The following is a 22455-nucleotide window of genomic DNA, read 5'->3' on the forward strand; positions in this document are numbered from 1 at the left end:
ATCACTATTTTGTAATGGAACAGAAACGACAGTAAGGCTGTTACTAGTTGTCAGCTGCAGCAGCGCTGTGCATGCAGGATGGTATGTCAACAATATGGTGCCGTCCAGGGATAGCGAATAAGGTCTATACATGATGTATCCACCTTATTTTTGAATGCCCCACTGTAAAAAAGAATCGTGGGTACAAGGTCCGGTTTAACGTGACTCATTGTTGCCGCTTGCCATTTCCTTTGTTATACTCTGGCTGCAGACCCGAATTATAAACCGGAAGCTGGAGTCCGTTATAAAAGTTATAAATATAGTCACATTATAAACAACTAACCAAAGCTGGAGGTCCGTATGGAAACTCGAAATGTGTGTTACTCGAAATGGTTAAAAGTTAAATCAATTTGGTGGCGTTTTACTGCCATGTAACATAGCTAGCTAGCCGCTAACATTAGCCACAGTTAGTAGCCGACTACCCACAATGCATTACGTTATCCCAGCACCCGAACGACACGGCTGTAGAGCAGAATGGCTCTGCTGTAAAAGGGTAAAATCCTCATAGACGTTTTTTTTGTTGGGGGCTGGGGGGTTATCTAAATTGGTTACACCGGACATAGAACCCATAGTTAACGTAAGGCAAAATGGCCACCAAAAATAAGGTGGATAGAGTACAGAGGGTCATAGATGCAGTGAAGATGTAGCAATTGTCATAAATCTTTATAGGCAGAGAGGAGAGAACAGAGGGGAGGGCGGAGTATGTACTGTGGAGCAGTGGTTTCCCAACCTTTTTTGTGTTATGTACCCCTTGAGCTGTTTTACCATGCCAATAGTACCCCTCACTCATGCGTGTCAATAATTCTCCTAAATGTGTTATATTAAACTTATATTAAACTTTTAGATGACCTCTCTAACACATCTCATTATTAAAATAATTTTAATGACTCATCTTTAATACAATTCTGACAGTTTTCAATTGGAAAAAGTAATCAGTTTTTATCATTTTGGAAATACATTGTAATCCCCAATCTTTCCAAGTACCCCCTGCAAGCTGCTGAAGTACCCCTAGGGGTACACGTACCCCTGGTTGGGAATCACTGCGTGTGGAGCACACATGTTATTAGCATACATGCTATTAGCTGCAGCAGAGCAACACTGGAGGGCACGCAGCCCAGCGATTTCATGCTCTTGAGAACGGACAGCGATTTCGAGAGCAGACATTGAGAGCGGACATTGAAATTATTTATGGTCACCTACCTTCCTTAGCATAGTAGGCTAATAATAATAATAAGCATAATAATTGTAATCTACACAATGTACACAATCTACAAAAACATGCAATAATATAAACGGTGTTGTGTTCACGTTCATAGCTCATATAATATAATGTATCATATCGTTAATTTCAAGCTCAATTCTTACCCAGAGAAAAGGTACAGCACTGAAAATGTAACAAGCAATAGTTTTTTAAACATCTTTATTTTAAAAGATGAAAAACCCCAGGTGCTTTAGTCCCAAGCTTCAATGATCCTGGCCAATCCCGGCGCCACAGGGCGTGGTTATTGCTTATCCTATGTGGGGTTAGAAATCAGGCGTCAGCCACGTGTGACATGACATGTTACTGTGGACACAGGGTGAAATCTTCTTGTACCTATGTGTGTGTGCAGTTTATGATTATAACTAATACTAATAACTATTTGTATGCAATTATAGCTTATTGAATAAGGGTATGCACACCCACTGGAACACGCCCCCTCAATCGGGAACGAGTGTCAAAATGAGTGTCAAATTCCTCCCTGAGCAGCAGGTGTCACTTATCTAGGCTGATTACTGCATTCAAGCTCAGTCTTGCTGTGACTCAGTGGGCGTGACCCCACAGTGACTTCTGCCTCTGTGACATCACATGCATACCCTCTATTAATGGAACTTACATTTTCTCAGTCAGACTGAGCTGCACGTGGTAAAAACGACAAGTATTTGAAAATGCGAAAATCATTGCCCATCCCTATCGTATACATAGTATACTAGACATTTTCACCTCCGCCATGGAGTTGGCAGGAGGTTATTATGTTTTTCGTTTGTCTGTCTGTCTGTCTGTCTGTCTGTCTGTCTGTCTGTCTGCAGGATATCTCAAAAAGTTATGAACGGATGTGCATGAAACTTGGCAGAAAAGCAGGTCATGGGCCAACTTAGAACTGACTAACTTTCCACACTGATTGGCAAAAAGGGGGCGTGTTCAATCACAAAAAAGGCACCTAACTTCAAAACGGATTCACGTAACACCACAAAGGTTGGTGATTGGCCAAGGACAAACTGATTAACTTTCCATGCCCACTTGCCAAAAGGAGGCGTGGGAATGGGGGTAGCCAATCACAAAAAGGTGCCTAATTTTTACTAGATTACATTACGATACACAAACATAGCATATCTTTGCACTGGTGGAGGAAACCCACACAAACACCACATAGAAAGGACCAGGGTGGAGATTTGAACACACAACCTTCTTGCTGTGAGGCGACAGTGCTAACCACTGAGCCACCACTAACCAATGAGCCACCAAGAGTTGTTAAGCTTTAATGAAAAGGTGAAACACTGGCTGAAGCAAAATCAAACCTGCGACCATTGATCACTGATGTAGTTGCGTAATTTTACTGTAAATTTTGTATGATTTAGTAGCATAATTCTACTGTAAATCTGGTATGATCGTGTCACAATTTTTATGTTTGCACTTTGTTTAGATTATGTCTTTTATTAGAAATGCCTACCCAGGGACAGGGATTGCAAATTAGCCTTGGCTAGATATCCTATATGCATCACATATGTTTCGTGTTACTGTAACTTGTTACAATGTTGTCTTGCACTGTCCCTGTCAAATAAACGAAGTTAAATTAAGTTAAGCATATATGTATGTGACCAGGAGGTCAGAATCAGAATCAGAATCAGAATCAGATATCATTTATTCACCATTATGTTATGTAACATATAGGAACTTGTTTTGGCATTAAGGTGCATTAATCTTTTTTCACATAAGAGCACAGTAACGCCACAGCAGCCATGGGCGGCGCCGTCTTGCATTGAACAGAGCATCTAAATGAAATGGATGAAATACACTCAATTCACATTATTACTAGTTTGAAAAGTAATAAGGCACACATCTGCTCAGGTATCATCTGCTCAGAATTATGATGCATTATAGATCTGTCATCAACATCACCCCCAGGGGTGTAAATAAGGACAGTGCAGGCAGTGTGGTTGCACTGGGGCCTGTGCGTAGAGGCGCCCGTGCCGAGAGCAGGCTCTCCAACAACTTTTTAGGCAGGCAAATGACTCAAATTGCCACCTCAGAAATACGCCTGTGTTCAAATAAGAACACACATTAGATCTAAAATGGTGGCATTTGCTAGATATATGCCCATGTTTTTTGTTTGTTTTGTAAAATAGTAAGTAGCAATCTATAACAAAACAATATGTTTATTCAACATAAAATCAACATTGAGTTGAGTTGAGTAAACTTTATTATTCCTGAGGGGCAATTAGTTGCACAGCCAGCAGTACATGTCAAAAAAATTGAGACACAAACAGAGTAAACACAAGAAGAAGGAAAAACAAACAAGCTTAATTAAATGTTCTTTCAAAGGGCAATAGCAGCAGGGACAAATACATTTTTGAACCTGTTTGTCCTGCATCTTGGCGTAGTAAATCTGCGACCAGATGGAAGCAAGGATGGACTGGGGCTTCTTTATGGCTCTGCCCTTGTACAGTTGGGTGAGGTCATTGAGGTTAATGCCGGCAATTTTACTGCAGGTTTTAGCAATGCCTACTAACCTATTCTGTCTGTTTCTCAGGGTAAGTGACCCAAACAAAACAGACTGAATAAAACAAGAATAAAACCGCATAAAAGTGGTTTTGACATTAAAACCTCTAAGCTTACGATAAAAGTGCATCCGCTGATGGGCTTTAGCACAAACAGCATCTGTGTGGGGTTCAAAGGAAAGCTTGTTGTCCATGATTGTCCCCAGATACCTGTACTGCTGAACAACTTCAACAGCTTGTCCATTTATGATGGATGGGGCAGTGTTTCCCATACATAAAGGAATTTGTGGCGGGCCGCCACAATAATATTTGGACCGCCACAATAAGATGTTGACCAAAAAAAAAAAAAAAAAAAAATTTTTTTTTTTTTTTTTTACAGTGCACCTGAACGCAACATGCAAGATATCCGCTGAATAAGTGTCCAATAAATGTTCATGTCATTCTGGCCAATACTTCTGTTATAGCATTTCAGTCTGGAATATGGAATATCTTTCAATAATCTATGATTTAGCTGCTAAATTGTCAAATACCGCCATCTGCTCGCTACCCAGGCACTTAGGTACATATGTACTTAACCCAACTAACTTAACCTAACTAACTATCCGGTGTGCACAACACTGTCAGCCTAAACTCCGGCTGACACCCCAAAAACCTACAATCCGCTACAGAAAAATGTATATTGTTTGTTTATTAACTGGCCCCTCGCCTTCTATCATTTCACGAAAGTGGCAAAGAAGGTTGAGTATCCCTGACCTATAGGGAGAAATTTAGTTTGTCATTGTAAACCCACAGCACAGTAATGATGACATGTTCTTCATAGATCTAGCCTTTTAATTTTGCTCTTAAGCTTTCTCAAAGTACACCAAATTCATGCATTTTACTTTAAAATGTTTAAAAAAATCTCGCGGGGGGCATGCCCCCGCACCCCCCTAGGGGGTCTGCGGTCCCCCACCACAAATTCTCAAAATCCTGTGGGAAACACTGGACACTGTTGTCAAAAAGGCCCAACAGCGACTACACGGACTGAAGAAATTTGGGCTAAGGCTAAAAATCCTCAGGGACTTCTACAGAGGCACCATTGAAAGCCTGCTGACTGGCTGCTTCACCACCTGGTATGGGAACTGTACCACCATGGACCGCAGGGCACTAAGAAGAGTGAGGCGTGCGGCCCAGCACGTAACAGGATGTGAGCTACCAGAACTGCAGGAACTGTACAATCAGCGGTGCCTCAGGAGGTCCCTGAAGATCATCAAGGACACATACCACCCCCACAACAGCCTGTTCTCCCTGTTACCCTCAGGGAGGAGATACAGGGTCCCAAAAGCACGAACAAATCGCCTGAGGGACAGTTTCTTCCCGCAGGCCACGAGACTCCTTAACACACACAAATAAACAATCATGTAGCAGCTGCTACCATTACATATGATAATTATGCCTATGTTATTTGCACCTGTGCAAACAGAATGTTTAATTATGTTTTAAGGTGTCTACGCTAGAAAAGAAAAGGAAAAGTTTACTGTTATTGCTTGTTGTTCTCTTGTTTTACTGCATCTATATGCCCTGTTTTTGCACTGTTATACTGTTATTTGCACTATGTTGTAACGGAGCCTACAGCACAAGAATTTCACACGTGATACTTGTACTACGGAGTGACAATAAAAATCTTGAATCTTGAATCTTGAATCTTGAATCCAGTCAGTATGTAGGTGCTGAGGAGCATGGAGGAAAGATCTGCAGCTTGAACATCATAGTTCACTGCCAGGGCGTCTGCGATTGCATCTTCTTTACCCACAGCTCCTGCAGGCCATCCATGTAATTTTCTGTGATCCTGGTCGCACTGTTCTGTTAAAAGCAGATTGTCAGGTTGAGCTTCCAGAACTATCCTGTGAGAAGCATGAGGAGGCAGATACCAGGATGTTTGCCCACATTGCATACTCATTACAACATCTGCACCACAAACGGGCTGTAGTGGTGGCTACTGACACAAACGTGATCATGATGTGCATATACTACATTGCACACATGGATGGCCTGCCGGAGCTGTGGGTAAAGAAGATGGATATCTACCTGCTCATGCAATCGCAAACACCCTGGCAGAGAACAATGATGTTCAAGCTGCAGATCTTTCCTCCATGCTCCTCAGCACCTACTGACTGGATGTGACACAGTGAGCTATCTCTACAGCTATCTCTACAGAAGAGGAAAAAAGCACGCCTGCAAAACTGCCGTTGATCACCTGGAAGACCTTCTGCCCCTGTGCAGATACGGTAACCCTGGGGAAAGCCTGGATGTTAAAGATGTTGTGACAGCGGCTAGGCGGTACATGGTGTCACTGTATGAGAGGAGTGACATCAGTGGTAATTTGGATGCACTGCGAGCCCATCTCTTTGGCAATATCAAAGGAGACATGCGTTGCCTTCCACCTACCGAAGATGCCTTCGTTCCAGTTACACCTTCGCCGAGCCCTGCATCAGTTGGCTGTATGCAAGCGAGCACACATGTCTCAACCAACCTACCCATCAGCTTACCACTGACAAGCTCTCTGCCGAAGTCAGTGGCAAGCTGATGGCAACCATGATGCTGAAGGAGGCAAAACCTGCAGAATTCAAACACACCAAATACTGTCACTGCAAGAAAAGCATGTGTGCCCGAGGATGCTCTTGTGTGAGAGCCAATGTCAAGTGTGTCATCGCATGTCTCTGCACTGGGGACCCCAACAATGTTCAAGGAATGAACTCACACTTGAAGACAGTGACAGTGATTGAGTTATTTCTCACACTTGAGACAGTGACAGTGATTGAGTTATTTTGTTCATTGCAAAGTTAATTTTGTTATATTATAGACCTTGTTGCCAGTCTTTTTTCTTTCTTTTTTTAATGTGTTGTGTTCAATAATTTTGTTCAGCTAATGTTTAATTTAATGTTTTCTAGATACTGGTCTATCCAAATTAAGCTGTATAACAATAATTGTTTTCTTGGCTTGTCATGCAGTGTACATTTTGTGATTAAAATCATTTTGTTGTTTTGAATTTCTTGTGTTACAAGTATTGTCTTTGGGGTACAGGGTTTTGTTAAAACTAAAAACATGTCTCGAGGAATTTTGAGCATAAAGGTAATAAAATCACCACATTTTGATTTTAATCATCTTTAGTGTGGAATGACTATAATATCTGCTGAAAAGAATGACACATTGGCTGATGTCATATTTCAGGATATAATTGCTTACTAACAAAGTAAAGATGAAAATAATGGAGAAAATTAAAAGAACGAGTGCTTTTTTGTAATAGAAATTGGCTATAAATCATTTGGAAAGGTTTTTTAAGTGTATTTCTTAACTTGGTGTTGTCAACACACATGTTCTGTGTACCTGGGATGAATTTATTGACAGCCTACGCAACCCACTGAGGACTTTGAGGAAAAAAAACTCTTTCACATTTTTCGGTCAAAAAATAAAGGCTTCATATCCAAAAATGGCCACAACTTTTTTTCGCGAGGTTTCCGGCAGAGCAGACCTCTCATTCAGTGGACCTTAATGTCCAAATGAATAGATAAAACACAAACAAAAAGTATAGCATGCCATGTCAGGTTCAACCCATTTTCTTGAGCTTTTGGGCCTGTGGATCCCTGACTATTGCTACCATCAGGGAGGAGATACAGAACCCCAAAAACTATAATAATAAATAAAACACACCCAGTAATGACTCAAACCCCTGGGCAATATGCAATATACTATATGGGCAACAGCAATACTATGTACGACGACAGATTTGTAATATTGATGAGGATGCTCTGATGTTGATGTACCAATAAGATGCATAACAAGAATGACCGACGTTTACTGATGATGACATAGATGTTGATGATGATGATGATAATGAGGCGATGATGATGATGATGACGGTAACGATGTAACGGAACACAACACAGCTCAAGAATTTCACACGTGTACTTGTACATCGAATGACAATAAACATCTTGTATCTTGTATGTTGGAAAAGTACAGAGATCGGGGCCTGTATTCACCAGGGAGCTATGATAAAAGGGTTAAATGTAGAGATGCACCGATTGATCGGCACGTGATCGTAAATAGACGATTTTCAGCTGATCGGCCATGACCGGTGACCTGCGCCGGTCAGTCTACATATCGAATTCTGTGTGCTGGTCGGCTCCCCCCCTTTTTTCACATGATGTGCACGCACCCCAAAGCAGCGAGACAGACAGATGGGCTGCAGCCACCACACACACGCCAGCATGTCCTCCTCAGTGTGGACATTTTTCAGTGAAGAAGACACAAAGCGCTCAGTTTGTCACACATGCAAGTTGAAAATAAGCCACGGAGGAACAATTGGCCGAGTCCCGCTTGGCTGGAGTCCAGTCTGAGCGGCTGCATCACCTCTCTCTCCCTCTCTGCTCCCTCTCCCCTGGAGCACGGCCACAGCTCACCACAGCCGGCTTGGCAAGGTGAATGTGAGCATTGATGGAGCCCTGTGTCCAGTATACAGGAGAGGACTAGGCCTATTTTTTTCATATTGCAAATAGAACGACGAACATAATAATAAAACGCATCGGACTCAGTGTTCAAGGTTTTCTGTGCGTGATTTTTTTTTTTTCAAGTGGCGGATTAAAAAAACTTTCGAAAAAAAATTCGGACTCTGTGTAAAATCTGATATTCATACTGAATTGTCAACTCATAAACTAATTTCCTCTTCTACTAAAGAACAGCCTAGAACAGCCAAATCCACAAATGTGGAGTGGGCGTGGCTTCGAAAATGCATGATAGCTGTGGCTGTGGGATATACTGGAATTAATTTTGTTATATTAATTGTATTTGCACACAAAAAGAAAAGCTCTGTCCAGTAACCTGGAACCCTTTTATTTTGAGATGTGTTTGAGTGAGATGGTCCTACCTCATGCAAATGATAAGAAATGTTACATGAATCTTAATTTTCCATTAAAGCAAAGTTACAAAAATGTGTGTGTAAGCTGTCAATTATTGTTCTTAGAAAGAAAATCGGAATCGGCCAAAATCGGTATCGGCAAATCAGACTATTAAAAAATCGGAAATCGGAACCGGCCAAGAAAATCGCAATTGCAATTGCAATCGCATCCCTAGATAAATGGGGCGGGGGGGGGGTTATAAGAGTAAGCAGGAAGTTTGTGCAATATGGTGGTCTTAAGCTAAGTCGGTCGTAACTTGACAGTCTAAGTCCGCCCTAGTACGACCTAGTCCAACCTTGCACCATCTAGGCTTAAGCCCTCTTCCCACCAAGACCGGGCGTGAATCTTACGCATAGTCAGGGGTAGGGCTGGGCTAAAAAAATCGATTCGCCGATTTTTTATCGATTTTTATTTTAATCCTTTGATATCGATTCATATGTCCAGAGATCGATTTTTTATTAAAAAAAATATATATATTTTTTTTAAATAAACAGGCTAAAATATTATGCTGTGTGTGGTAGTTGAAACATAGTTTCAAGTTGACGTTTATTTATGTTTGTAGTTGAAACAAAAACATAAATACTGTAGGCTACATAAATGGAAATGTTTGATCATTAATATCTACTTTTAGAAATTATATACCGGTAGGCTGAAATCAAATCACTGTGCATAATTGTGAAAGTGTCTTTATTGACATGAAAAGGCTGTTATTTACCCTTTGTCACCACCTGGTGAGTAAATAATGTGTAACCATTAAAATTGGCAACCGGTCCGCAACTTTTTTCCCCCATGTATCTACTTGGCGCAAAAAAGGTTGGGAACCCCTGTGTTACATAACTGGACAGTCATGTAATTCAGGTTACAGCTCAAAAAACACGTTTTGGTATCACTAACCAAATCGATATTGAAATTAATCGGAATCAAATCGAATCGAATCGGGATTAATCGATTTGCAACCTTGTGAATCGGAATCAAATCGATTCTTGAAATTTGAACGAATACCCAGCTCTAGTCAGGGGCAGGCTTACAGTCAAAAGCTAGGTGGTTTCTATACTAACAACACAGCTTGAGCTACAAGCAACATGGCAAATATAGTTTGCTAGATCTTTTTTTTTTTTTACATTGAAGCAACTTCATGCCAAATCAATCTAATCTCAGTGATCAAGACAAAAAACAGTGCTTCAACCAACAAAAGATCACACAATAATAATCGACAAACAGATATGGAAAAAGTCATCAAACGCTCCTCTCTATCAACTCTTTGGTGTACTGCCTCCCAGCAACAGCGTCCATCACCACCAGTGAGAGCCAGCTAGGTCCCGCTGTGTTGTGAATTTGTGTCTGGTTTTATCAAACAACAAGCGAATTCGATCAACTAACAATGTCTAACTCCACACGGCGGGTCATATTCTGTCTCACTGTATAATCTTACAGTTTCCAAAAGAGGTTTTAAAAGTGGACGCTTAGCCTTAGAAGGTATCTGTGTCTGATTGTGCGTTTGTTTAAGGTTGCCTCAGCGTCCCGGTTGAGTGGAGCTTGCAGTGTTTAGCACATCTGTTTGACCCGAAGGTCTAAACACCGCCCAGCCATAAAACTAGAGGTTATCTCATGAAGTGACACCTATGCTACTAGGCAATTCACATAGACGCGCATCGCTTAAGACCAGGCGTAGTTAAGACCAGGCATAACTTCAGACCAGGCGTCAGCCCTGTTGGCGCAACCGACATAAAGTCCATTCTCCTCCTCAGCTGTTCAGTTCATGACCCCAATCTAACTATGCCCCCCTATGGGGGCACTATGGGGTATTTTAATGCACCAAGCACTTTTAATGCACTTATGTCTTTTCTGCTTTTCTGAGTTCTTTTTTTTGCTCTGTCATTACTGTTTACTGTCTGCACGTTACACGTTACTTGCACGTTTACTGACTGCATTTCTTTTTTATACATTTTTATACAGTATATGTGTAGTTATATTGCCCTGTGGATGCGTGGTTGTTGTCATTGTGCTTGTTTCTGTTTGTCTGTTAGGAGCACACGGCAAGACAAATTCCAATCAATTTGTAATTTATATGGCAATAAACTATTGAATCTTGAATCTTGATTCTTGATTCTAAAGACTGGTCTTAATCAAGACCAACTTAGCAGTTAGGACCAGGCATAGTAAGGACCAGTTGGTGCAACCCAGCCCTGGACTGGTGACTTGACACTTGAGCACTGACTCGGACTCGAGCATTCATGCATTCGAAATCGGAAGTTGGGGATGAGAACTCAGACTTGTTAATTGATAAAGACTTTGGGGTTTTTTGGAGTTTTTTTTTCTAATTGGTGCTAATAATTTGGTATAAGATATTGATGATAGCTATATTAATACCATGACATTATTAAATTTTGACTTTTGACTGTGCCAGAGTGGAGTACTCAAGTCCATCTTAGAACTCGACTCAGATTCAAACATGACGTCTCGGACTAGGACTCAGGTAATGGGGACTCGACTCTAACTCTTCTTTGGTGACTCGGATTGGAACACTGGGGAATTTAGACTCGACTCGGACTCTAGATATAGTGACTCGACTACAACACTGGCAGAAACAGGCAAAATATTACTTTGACTTGTTGACAGTTTTAGCCTGATATAAGATTGCATTGTTAACTCCAGTTACATTTCTATTTCTAGCAGCCAAAACTCAACTCAGTGGATTTTTTTTATTTGTATGTATTGACACCTCAACCAAGAAAAACACATTTCACTCCTGTAGAAAGAACGTGATGGATATAGACCAGTGATACTCAACTTGCGGCCCGCGGGCCACATGCGGCCTGCGGGCACCCCGTGTGGCACGCGATGGAATTGCAATTTTTTTTTACAGTGCACCTGAACGCAACATGCAAGATACCCGCTGAATAAGTGTCCAAATGTTCATGTCATTCTGGCCAATACTCGACTTCTGTTATAGCATTTCAGTCTGGAATATGGAATATCTTTCAATAATCTATGATTTAGCTGCTAAATTGTCAAATACCGCTGTCTGCTTGCTACCCAGGCACTTATGTATGTACTTAACCTAACTAACTTAACCTAACTAACTATCCGGTGTGCACAACATTGTCAGACTAAACTCCGGCTGACACCCCAAAAACCTACAATCCGCTACAGAAAAATGTATATTGTTTGTTTATTAACTGGCCCCATGCCTTCTATCATTTCACGAAAGTGGCCCCTGGGCAAAGCAAGTTGAGTATCCCTGATATAGACTTTCTCATTCTTCAAATTCCTAGTAATCTAAAAGTTAAATTTCCTCATACATGCGTTGACTCATCGCACCTGTCTTCCCCTCAGATAGAGATTGGAACACTGGCCCCACCTGACTATAACTACCCTGTACCTGAGGCCTCTTTGGAGGAAGAACAGGAGGAAGAGGAGGAGGAGGAAGAGGAGGAGGAAGAAGAAGAGGAGGAGGAGGAAGAGGTGCCCCTAAAACCCCAGCTGATCCCCCAGGGTTCAGGGGGATCTGGGGTTCTCATGGGCCCAGACACACAGAAAGGTCTGAAAAAGCATGTGCATTCAACTCTGCACACATGAAGTCACTTAGTTGATATCCAAAGTGCACTCTACCTGAGAGAGTGCCTGGCTATCTCTTGTACACATGGAGGTATGAAACCAGCACTACCAATAATGAACGTAAACATGAAAAACTCAATGACAAACAAATCCTCTACACTCCTACCTCTGCAAGTAATCACCCCTGCCTTTCCTTGTGCATGTGTTCCATTTAACTAGCTGTTATTGGTTAAATGTGTTCAGTTCAATGTCCATTTGTCAGCTAATACTTAACCTAATCATTGTGAACTCACAGGTTCCATCCAAAACTGATTCATGATCCATTTCAGTCTAACCGTGTCTGTTTATTAACACCTAATCTTGTCTCTAACAAGAGGAGGAGCTGCGTCTGACGCCCATTGACATCCTTCATATCTCCGGGGATTTTGGGGGCTCCGTGGGGTCCGGGGCCTCGGGAGCTTCTGGGGCCTCTGGGTCTGGGGGTTCGGGAGACCTCCTGGCCTCCGGCGGCTCTGGGGGGTCTGGAGACCTCCCACTGGGCTCCGGAGGTTCTGGGGACCTCCTCAGCTCCGGGGGGTCTGGGGATTTCTTGGGATCTGGGGATCTCTTGGGATCTGGGGATCTCCTGGGATCTGGAGCTTCTGGGGACTTTGGCTCTGGAGGCTCTGGGATTTCCGGTGACCTCCCCCTGGGCTCTGGAGGCTCTGGGGACCTGTTTGGTTCTGGGCTCTCTGGGGATTACCTGGGCTCAGGGGCTTCTGGAGGCTCTGGGGTCTCTGGGGACGAGTTATCAGGGATAACATTGATACCTGAAGGTTAGTACCTAAACTTCTACAGAGTAGACATGTGTTTCTTCATTCCTGGTCTTGGATAACCCTTGATTTTGACCCAAAATATTGCTGAAATCTCCAATACCAGAGGGCTTTCCAGGACCGGAGAAAAGAGCACTGTTTTAGGGTGTAGGTAGCTTTGAACCAGCTGTGTGAATTAGTAAGGGTCATGGCAATACCATTGGCAATACCATTTATCGATCTTTGTTGAAATAACCTGTCTGACTATGAATGCGATTTTCATGTTAAATTCTATTAATTTCCATTTAACTGTGTTCATATTAAATGTAGTTAAATGTTGATAATCCCTTCTTTATTTGTCTTACTCATAATCATTGTCATCCTAACCCACTGTCTCATCTCATCTGTGAGTGTGATTGATTGGTTGGTTGATTGAGTGACTGTCCATCCCGCCCCTCCCACCCTCCTAACCTCTTGTCTCCTGACCCCACCCCTTGGCTCTAACAAGGGGAGGAGCTGCCCCTCATTCCTGACACTATCCCCCAGGAGGCATCAGGTGCTTCTGGGGAGTTCTCAGGAGCTTCAGGAGCCTCAGGGGCTTCAGGGGATGGCGCAGCCTCTGGAGCCTCTGGAGACTTAGGGATCTCTGGAGCCTCTGGGGCCTCTGGGGCCTCTGGCTCTGGAGATGAGGAACCTGGGGTCACACTGATCCCAGGCATTGTCAAAGGTCAGTATCTAGAGTTAGACCTGTGCGAGGTATCTTAAGATGTACGGTAAACAGCAATTGTTTTCAGGTGGGAAAACAGGAGGTAAAGCAGGTTTTCCATGGCCACTTGGCCAGGGCCCCCATTGATGTTATTACACGACCTGCTTTACTTCCTGCTTCACCACCTCAAAACAGTTTCTGTGAAAAGGGCCTATTGGAGTTGAAACTCTGAGTCTGCACAAGTGAAGAGTACTAGCAGGCTACGAGTTTCTTTTAATTTTGTGAGGTAAAACATATGGATAGCTAGTCCACTGTAAACATCTATAGTAAGCCACAATGGACCCAGCTAGAGGAGAACAAAGGCCTTAACTCTTTCAGCTGACTTTATAAGCAAATAGTGTGCTTGGATCCTGTCTAGTCTTCCAATCATCACCCAACTTACAGTATATTGACTTCCTCCAAAAGTGTTTGAGACCATTTCCCATGGTTTTCTTTGCCAACAAGCAGAGATGAAGACTTGGACTTGCGACTTGGACTCGAGTAGCACTTAAGCTGCACATACAGTGACTTGAGACTTGACTTGGACTCTAGCTCAAAGACTTGAGACTTGACTTGGACTTGCAAAAGATGACTTGTGAGCATCTCTGCTAACAAGCATACTGTTTGTAACCTGTCAGCAACATGTCACACTTAATTTGATTAACACCAAAAACTTGTTGTCATTTAACTTCCATTCATCAGTTAAATGTGTTGTAAACATTTGTTAACCCCGCTAATATGTGTAACTTATCAGTGAGGCAAACAGTGGGCTACTGATTGCCAGGCTTGCTGTTTCATCTCCATGCTGGTCTAACCCGTTTCTTTAACGCCTAATCTTGTCTCTAACAAGAGGAGGAGCTGCTTCCGACTACAGCAACAACCCCTCAGGAGGGTGCTGGGAGTACAGAAGGGTCAGCGGACTCTGGGTTGCCAGAGCCCGGTGAGCCCCATAAGCCAGACGAGCCTCAAGTTGACAGGCGAGGTCAGTACCGATACCGGACAACACAGGCACGCTGCAAGCAGAGAAGTACAGTCAAAACCTCTGTTCATTTTAGATCCTGGAGAGGAAAGATGGTGATAGATGTCTAAAATCCAATAAATTCTGTCATCATCTACTCACCTTCAAACACAGGTGACATTTGTTAGCATATAGACTACACAGGAAGGTTGCTAGCACAAATTTGCAGCAGCCTTCTCGAAAACAACTGAACTCAATGGGCACAAAACAAAAACACCCACACAATCACTCTGGGAATAGAAAAAGGTATACACCATTATTTGTGTATACGGCTAGTTAAGATTTGCACAAATCTATTGTGTAAATAATAGGTTTTTTTGGCACTCGGAAGAACTGGTCCCCACTGACTTCCGTTGTTCTGAAGGAGGCTGCTATGGACGTATGCTGGCAACCTCCCTGTGTGTAACAAACAAACGTTCAGGTAATTGAACTGCCATGAGAGTGGTGAGTACTGTAGATGATGACATAATTTTCTTTTTTGGGTGAACTATTCCTTTAATGCTGTAGGTTTTACAGGGCACTGAAAGGGAAACTGATCTCATTCTGCAGTCCTACTATCGAAGATTGACTATGCCCTATTAGGCTTAGGGCCTCTTTAAGCCTTTTGGGATCAAGTCTGATAGCCTGGTCATTCAAATCCAACACAACTGTCATCTGAAATACGTTCCGCCTTTTTTACTTATTCACTTTTTTGCCTTCTCCTTCTTCTGTAACTTCTTTATGTTTGTCCATGTGCTCCAGGTATGCCCACTTGCCTGCTGTGCACATGCCTTGGTAGTTCGGTCTACTGTGATGACTTGAAGCTGGATAGTGTACCACCTCTCCCCAAAGAGACCACTCACTTCTATGCCCGCTACAACAGAATCACCAAGATCAACAAGTCTGACTTCGCTTCCATGAGTACGTCTCCCTTTTGAATGAAAGTGGATTTGTATGATTATTAGACCAGGGATGTTCAGCTAACTACTAGTAAAAAAAAATAGTATTGAATGTATAGTGAAACCATTGACACATATCTGCAATCAGTCCTTCCAAACAGGTATTTTCCCCAGCAAAATGAAAACCACAAAGTCATTCCTATTTATAATATATCTAATCTCCAACTATTAATAGACCAATCTCTCTGCTTTCACAGTTCTTAAAATAATAGAAAAACTGTGTACAAAGGGTAGAAGATTTTATCGAAAAATTTGAATCAGTGATTCCCTAGTCTCAACGCCAGACCCATGAGAGTGCTTACGCTGATACACTACGTTACTGCATGCTGCAGATCTCTCTCTGGGTATGGGACACTTTCCCTCAGCCAGCTGGGGTCGGAAGTGAACCGTTCACTTGGCCAGTGATTGGCCAGTGGTGGATTCAGTCTTCCCCAATCAGTAACGACTTTGCGATCAGACGAAAGGGGAGGCCCAGCCCATTTTTCGAACCGCTCTCTCATTGGTGGTACGACCTGTCACTCCTTCAGTTTCAACCCCCCTAGACCCGTCCTCATACCCCAGAAGTGGCTGTGAAGTGGCACAGACTCATTTCTGTAGTATGCGGAGTGCAGCGATTCATCATAATATTTGAGTCTGAGGAGAGACTAGTGATTCCCAAACTGTGGGCCAACTAGTGGGTCATGGAGGTACTGCAGGTGGGCCGCGAGTGGTCTGCCAACACGGTTGACAAATTGGCCGTTTTTCGCGGGCAATGAAATGGCTGTAGCAGGATAATTTTTAAAGCTACAGTGGAGATCATGTTATCAGAAGAAATTAGAAGACCTAAGGCTTAGTTCACACCGGGCACCCAAGCCTTGCCTACGCCTTGCCTTTACCCACGTTTTTAAATAGGCGTCCGTTTTAGTCAACAAGGCTGTGTACACCGGGCGCCTGAGCGTGAACCCTGTGTGTACCCACGCCTTGCCTGTGCCTTGCCGATTTTATCGTTTAGGCGTGAGTTCTATTTTCAAGCCGACTAGGCGCGTGCAGGCAGGCTTCTTCTGTCAAGCCATGAAAGAAAAACCCGACAATATCCGTGGGAAATGGCAAAGTCAACTGAATTTCAAAATAAAATGGAGTTACAGTGTTGAGCAGAGAGAGAGAGAGAGAGAGAGATTGACGGGTGGCTATCACGTGGGGCTTTCTCCCCGTCGGCAAACAAATCTTCAGGAGAGAGAATAGTGACCGAAGAAGCAAGATGGACAATGTTGTGCCAGCACATATTCTTGCAAGATTACCTCCATAAAAAGTCTGACTATAGTCAGACCTGGTTATACATATCCAGCATCAATAGAACATTAAATCTATCAGATTTATTTTACCTACCCATGATAATTCGGGACCACACGTGAAAAAATACAGTCGGGAGAGAGGAGAGGCGCTTGTGACTCGGCTCCAGGTTCAGCGTGCAAAGGCGTGCGGTGTGATCGCAAAAGCGTGTAATAGGTTCACGCCCAGCTCAAGGTCTGCAGGCGTAGGCGTGGGTTGAGGCAAGGCAAGGCGTAGGTTCCCTGTGTGAACGTAGCGTAAGGCATCCATTGGTTTCAAGCATAATATGCTAGCTTGTCGGGAAGGGGGCTAAATAACGCCAGAGGAGGTGCTAGTGCAGCGACTAGGACACATATCCCCAATCCGGCTTCCCACCCGCAGACACCAGCCAATCGTACCTGTATGGACACCCGACCAAGCCGGAGGTAACACGGAGGTACAAACCTGCGACCTTCGTGTTGGGGCAGGCAGGGATTCTACTGCTACACTACCCGGACGCCCTATGCATTATTGTTTATTATTTATTCCTACTAGTACTGTACATACTTTCTGGAAAACTGTCGAAGAGGACCGAAATAAATGACTACTAATATAGACTCAGCTCTCAGTCTTAATCCGTTTCACTACTGTAAGACTGAGAATATTACTATTTAAATCTTTTCATAACGTTAGGTGGTGCTGTTGGAAGCCTTGCATCGGAGAACCAATCATGAGTGTTGTGGGCAGGCCTGCTTTCTGGGGGCAGTGATGCTCATGCAGAACCGGTGTCTCGCAAAACATCGCTGCGTTTGCAGCGCAACATATTAATCACTTACGGCTCATGCACACCATGAAACGCTAGGCGGCATGCCTCCTGTGAAAGCCTCTTTGACGCTGCAGCTTGATAGGCTGTCTTGCTCTATTTCCGCATCTGATTGGTCCATTTCAACCTCACGCCCCCTGCCGCAGGAACCGCCCTGCGATTCGCTGTCGCAGACTAGAGGCGGCTTGTCTCTGAGCGGCTTAACGCTCGAAGGGCGGGACTAGGCGGGGTGGGGTGGGGACTAGGCGGGACCCACCCTTCTGTGTACATCTACCTGAAAATGTTTCTACAGCTCCAAGCTGGACGCTGGTTTCCACGCCCACAAAACGCTGCGGCACAGCGGAAAAGCGATTTTGCCATTGTAGATGTGCACGAGGCGTTAGAAACAAACATAACCTGTTAATAGGACGTGTTTCATCCGGTCCCGGCGGCTAGAGGTATTTCCCCCAGCGATAAGCCCGACTCCCGAGGCTAACGTTACAGAGCCTGCTGATGACCTCACAGCGCTTCACAGTCGCAAGCGGACCACTTATTTTAAAATTATTGTAAAATAAACAACAGGTATAAACTCTCTTTGCAGCACATCAGTGTCTTGCTCTATATTGGAACTATGAAACATTGCATTGCTGCTACCAAATAAAATTCTAATAATAAATGTAGGCGTGTCTGCTGCCGGCCGTTCTCGCCGGGCTCTTGAACCAGATTTGGAACAGTAAATTCCCAGAGGTTTGGTGGTTAGGTGGCGCTGTTGGCGCCGCTCACCAAACGTCTGGAAACCGAGACTACTACTAATACAACCAAATTTAAAGGGGAATGGCAGTGTAAATGTATTCAATCAGTCAGACCCCTTCTTTGTATTGATTTTGGAGTGAACTGTCAGTGAACATTAAGAGCAGTGTCTCAGAGTGTGCTTTTTTGCCTCTTCCCAGACAATCTGAAGAAGATCGACGTAACCGCCAACGAGATCACATCCATCGATGAGAAGGCGTTTATCGGTCTGCCAGCGTTGGAGGAGCTGGTGGTTCGAGAAAATCACATCTCACAGCTGCCCGCTCTGCCAGAGACCATGACCCTCATTGATGCCAGTCATAACAACATTGGCTCCAAGGGTATTCACCGAGAGGCGTTCAAAGTACGTACAGCTACAAGATGTTCTGTGCAACACTCTAGTCACCATTACTGTCTGTATACTAGTACTATTGGACTGCACTGTATTTCTTTATATTGTCTGTGCTGCTCTTGGGTTAATCTTGTCTGGAATGTGCCATGGCCACAGGGAAAATGTTATTTCACTGGGAATTTTTGTAAGATGGAATGACATTGACAATAGCGTTGACCTGAACTGAATTTAATTTCTGTCACAATAGTGTACTACATTTACAGACATCTAAAGGTTTTGATTGATAATAATCTGTATTTTTTCCCATTGTATCCAGGATATGACTGCCTTGCTGTACCTGTACCTAACAGACAACCACATCGATTACATCCCTGTGCCTCTACCAGAGAGTCTGCGATCTCTACACCTACAGGTAACAGGTTTTGGCTTAGTTTCTCATCATTGCCACCCATTGGTCATGATTGTAACTGAAATTTTGAGAGGGGTCTGCTAACCTCACGTCACCAGGCTCTCTCTCAAAGAAGAAGAGCCTAGTTTCCATTCGTGGCTCATTTTGAGCCAGGAAAAACCCTGTTTTCAGAGCAGAATTGTATTTGGGAGCACAGAAAAGGTCCACATCCACCAGATCTGCAACAACCGTTTTCTTTTTTTAGCGGATGACCAGAGGCCAAAGCTTTGGAGCCCAGACTAGGGGTCTGCCTGCATGCCACTGCCTACAAAGCATAATGCAGAACCCAGAACCCCTTATACGGTCCACCAATATGAAATGGGCTCCCTCTTTAAAAAAAATCCTAATTGAAATACAACAGTTGTTTCAGATGAGAAATTATTGTATTTGTCCATTACAATGTGTGCACAAAAGTTGTATGTGTTCTTCGTTCAAAACAAGCACATTTTCAGACTGAAATATACCCAAAAGGTTTTAGAGCCTAACGGTGAAAACACCCCGCTCGCGACTCCTGCACGTAAGCTGCGTGTCAGTCCACACCGAATTGCGCGCAGCGCGCAGCTCAGCTCAGCTCAATAATAATGTTTATTTACGTTGTTGATTGCCCCTTTGGAAGTGTGAAAAGAGAGAAAGAGCAGTTGGAGAGGGGGAGCGGCTTCTAGGGGCTCATTGCCTGCGGAGCAACAAGTAGAGAGCTAGGACTCGCCTTCTCTCTACAACAGCACGCACTGGGGAAACGGGAGGAACAGACTTAATATGATGCAATTGCATTTTATAACGCAGAAAGTAGCCATTAACAGTTATCCCAAACATATTACTTTATATATTTATGACGTTATTTACTACCCATGATAACGAAGACAGTAGATCTGGGACAGAATATATAGCGGACGAGCAGAGCGCGCAAAGTGAGCTGCGCTCTCTGTGTGGACACTTTAAGCGCCTTCTGCGCGGAGGTGCGCTGCGCGGCGCATACACACAAGTTCCGCGTACCGGTGTGTCCCTGCCGTTAGTGACATGAGGTCTGGAGGTTGTGGTGAGGAGTTTCGTTTTACACTTAAATAAGTCCATTTACTAGAGAGTAAATTGTAACAAAGTTTATTTACACAAAGCAAAAGTCTAACAACGGATCTGGATCAATGCCCTGTTCACTCAATCCCATGGAGTTGGCAAATTACCCCGAACACTAGACTCAACAGCCCTTTATCACCTCCGGCCTAAGCTCTTCCCAGACACTGTGCCTGCAGCACACAGCGCCCCCTAACTCCCTGGAGTAGTAATGAACAGGTACTTTATGCTTATTGTTCACAAGGTCTGAATTGTTGACGAGCAGAAATAAGAAACAAATGAGACATGAATGAGATATGATGATACTGTAGGCTACGTCTTGACAGTCAAGGCCAGATTAGTACACCCAGGGGCCCCCTGGCCACTGAAGCTCCCAGTGTTAAGCCCCCCCCCCCCCCACACACACACACACACACACACACACACACCATGCCCACCCACCACAGCCATTATTTTGAGCTTCCAGTCAAGCTGGCATGTCAAATCCACCAGACCATAATGACTCAAGCTGAGCAGCTATATGCCTATACTGTAGCCTACAGTTCAATAGACCAAGTACTGCCACTTCACTTATGACAAGGATGACAAGTAAACAATGGATTATCATTACTATGGTAATATTTGTGTTCACTGAAGCAGACAGCACAACAGGTATTACTGATAGTGACACATAATGTAGCTACTGCTCAGGAATAGGCAACAATGCCATCCTAAGGTAATCACACATAGCAGAGCTGGTTTCAAAACAAGGCTCAAGTGAGATAGACAATTCACACAGAACTGAGAAAGCCAAATGAACTTGACAAACGGACTCCAGCACATAGCAGCAGCATCATACTCACCTTATTCACCACGCCCACTGTTTCTCTCTTCCGCGTTACCCGCAATTATATTTGTTCTTCCGGTTCAGCGCTAGATGGCGGCCAATTTCAAAACAAAACGTCACTATGAATGGTTTGGCAACATTCAGAAGCTACACTGTGGGCAACTTCAGTTACATGTTCATAGCGTTACTGTTGCGAGGAGCCAATGGCTGTACCCGGTCGGCATTTAACGTTAGCTTCTCGCTCATACTGAGCATTAGCACCCGGCGAACGTCAACGCATTTCCCATCAAACAATATCAAACAATCGGGCCGCTCTCACGTCTAGGTATAAAAACCAACCCTTACCTGAGCCAAAAACGTGAAGTGAAGACGCTATCCGATGCCCAACATCCTCTTCTTTTAAATACATATAGGTGCCTCTTCCAAATTGTTGCATAAAATCCACTTTTCTGTCTTTGAAAAACCGAAAATCATTCATCTGGAGCAACCCGGAACAACGACTCACTGTTTACTCACTGTATACTCACTAATGCCCCCCACACTTCCGGAATGGTATTGCACCTACATTTTCGGTTTTTCAAAGACAGAAAAGTGGATTTTATGCAACAATAATAATAATAATAATAATAACTAGAATAATGCTAAATTTCCTAACGAAAATTTAATTGTGCTTGCTGTCCTCGCGACCCACCGCCCCCTTGCAACGCCCCATGTAGCCCCAGTCATAGCCTATATCCTATATATATATATATATTGTAGCGATCCAGGTAATTACGTGTAATGTGGTGTTTCCGTGTGTAGCTAGGAACTGAGATGTGTGGGTTGTTCCTAGGGGGAAGGGTGGGTATGGGACCAGCGGCCGGTGGCGGAAGTCAGTCTAGCTGGGAGAGGGAGCTAGAGTGGTGGTGTGTAGAGCTAGCAGCGAAGCTAGCTGCTAGGAGCTATTGTGAAGCCAAGAATAAAAGCCTTGTACCAACTTCAAGTCTCCGGTTCCTTGGACGAATACCCAATTCGTTACACTGGTGTCTAGGAGTGGGATCGATAACCCTCTGCGACGGCCGAGAAGGGAGAGGGTGAGAGAAGGAACGGCAAAAGAGACTG

General features: G+C 43.7%; 1 protein-coding gene across 1 annotated transcript in view; it reads left to right on the forward strand.

The window, feature by feature from the left end:
* LOC310794728 (uncharacterized protein) overlaps positions 1 to 22455 on the forward strand; it is a 52168-nt gene that overhangs the window by 23651 nt on the left and 6062 nt on the right. Inside the window, exons 3-9 of the mRNA XM_083656750.1 lie at positions 12069 to 12273; positions 12665 to 13105; positions 13590 to 13808; positions 14677 to 14808; positions 15586 to 15744; positions 18822 to 19024; positions 19329 to 19424. Of these exons, the coding sequence (XP_083512876.1) occupies positions 12069 to 12273; positions 12665 to 13105; positions 13590 to 13808; positions 14677 to 14808; positions 15586 to 15744; positions 18822 to 19024; positions 19329 to 19424 (1455 nt within the window). The remainder of the gene's footprint in view (positions 1 to 12068; positions 12274 to 12664; positions 13106 to 13589; positions 13809 to 14676; positions 14809 to 15585; positions 15745 to 18821; positions 19025 to 19328; positions 19425 to 22455) is intronic.

Source organism: Poromitra crassiceps (genome assembly GCF_964638095.1).
Source record: "Poromitra crassiceps genome assembly, chromosome: 2".
NCBI classification, from domain to species: domain Eukaryota; kingdom Metazoa; phylum Chordata; class Actinopteri; order Beryciformes; family Melamphaidae; genus Poromitra; species Poromitra crassiceps.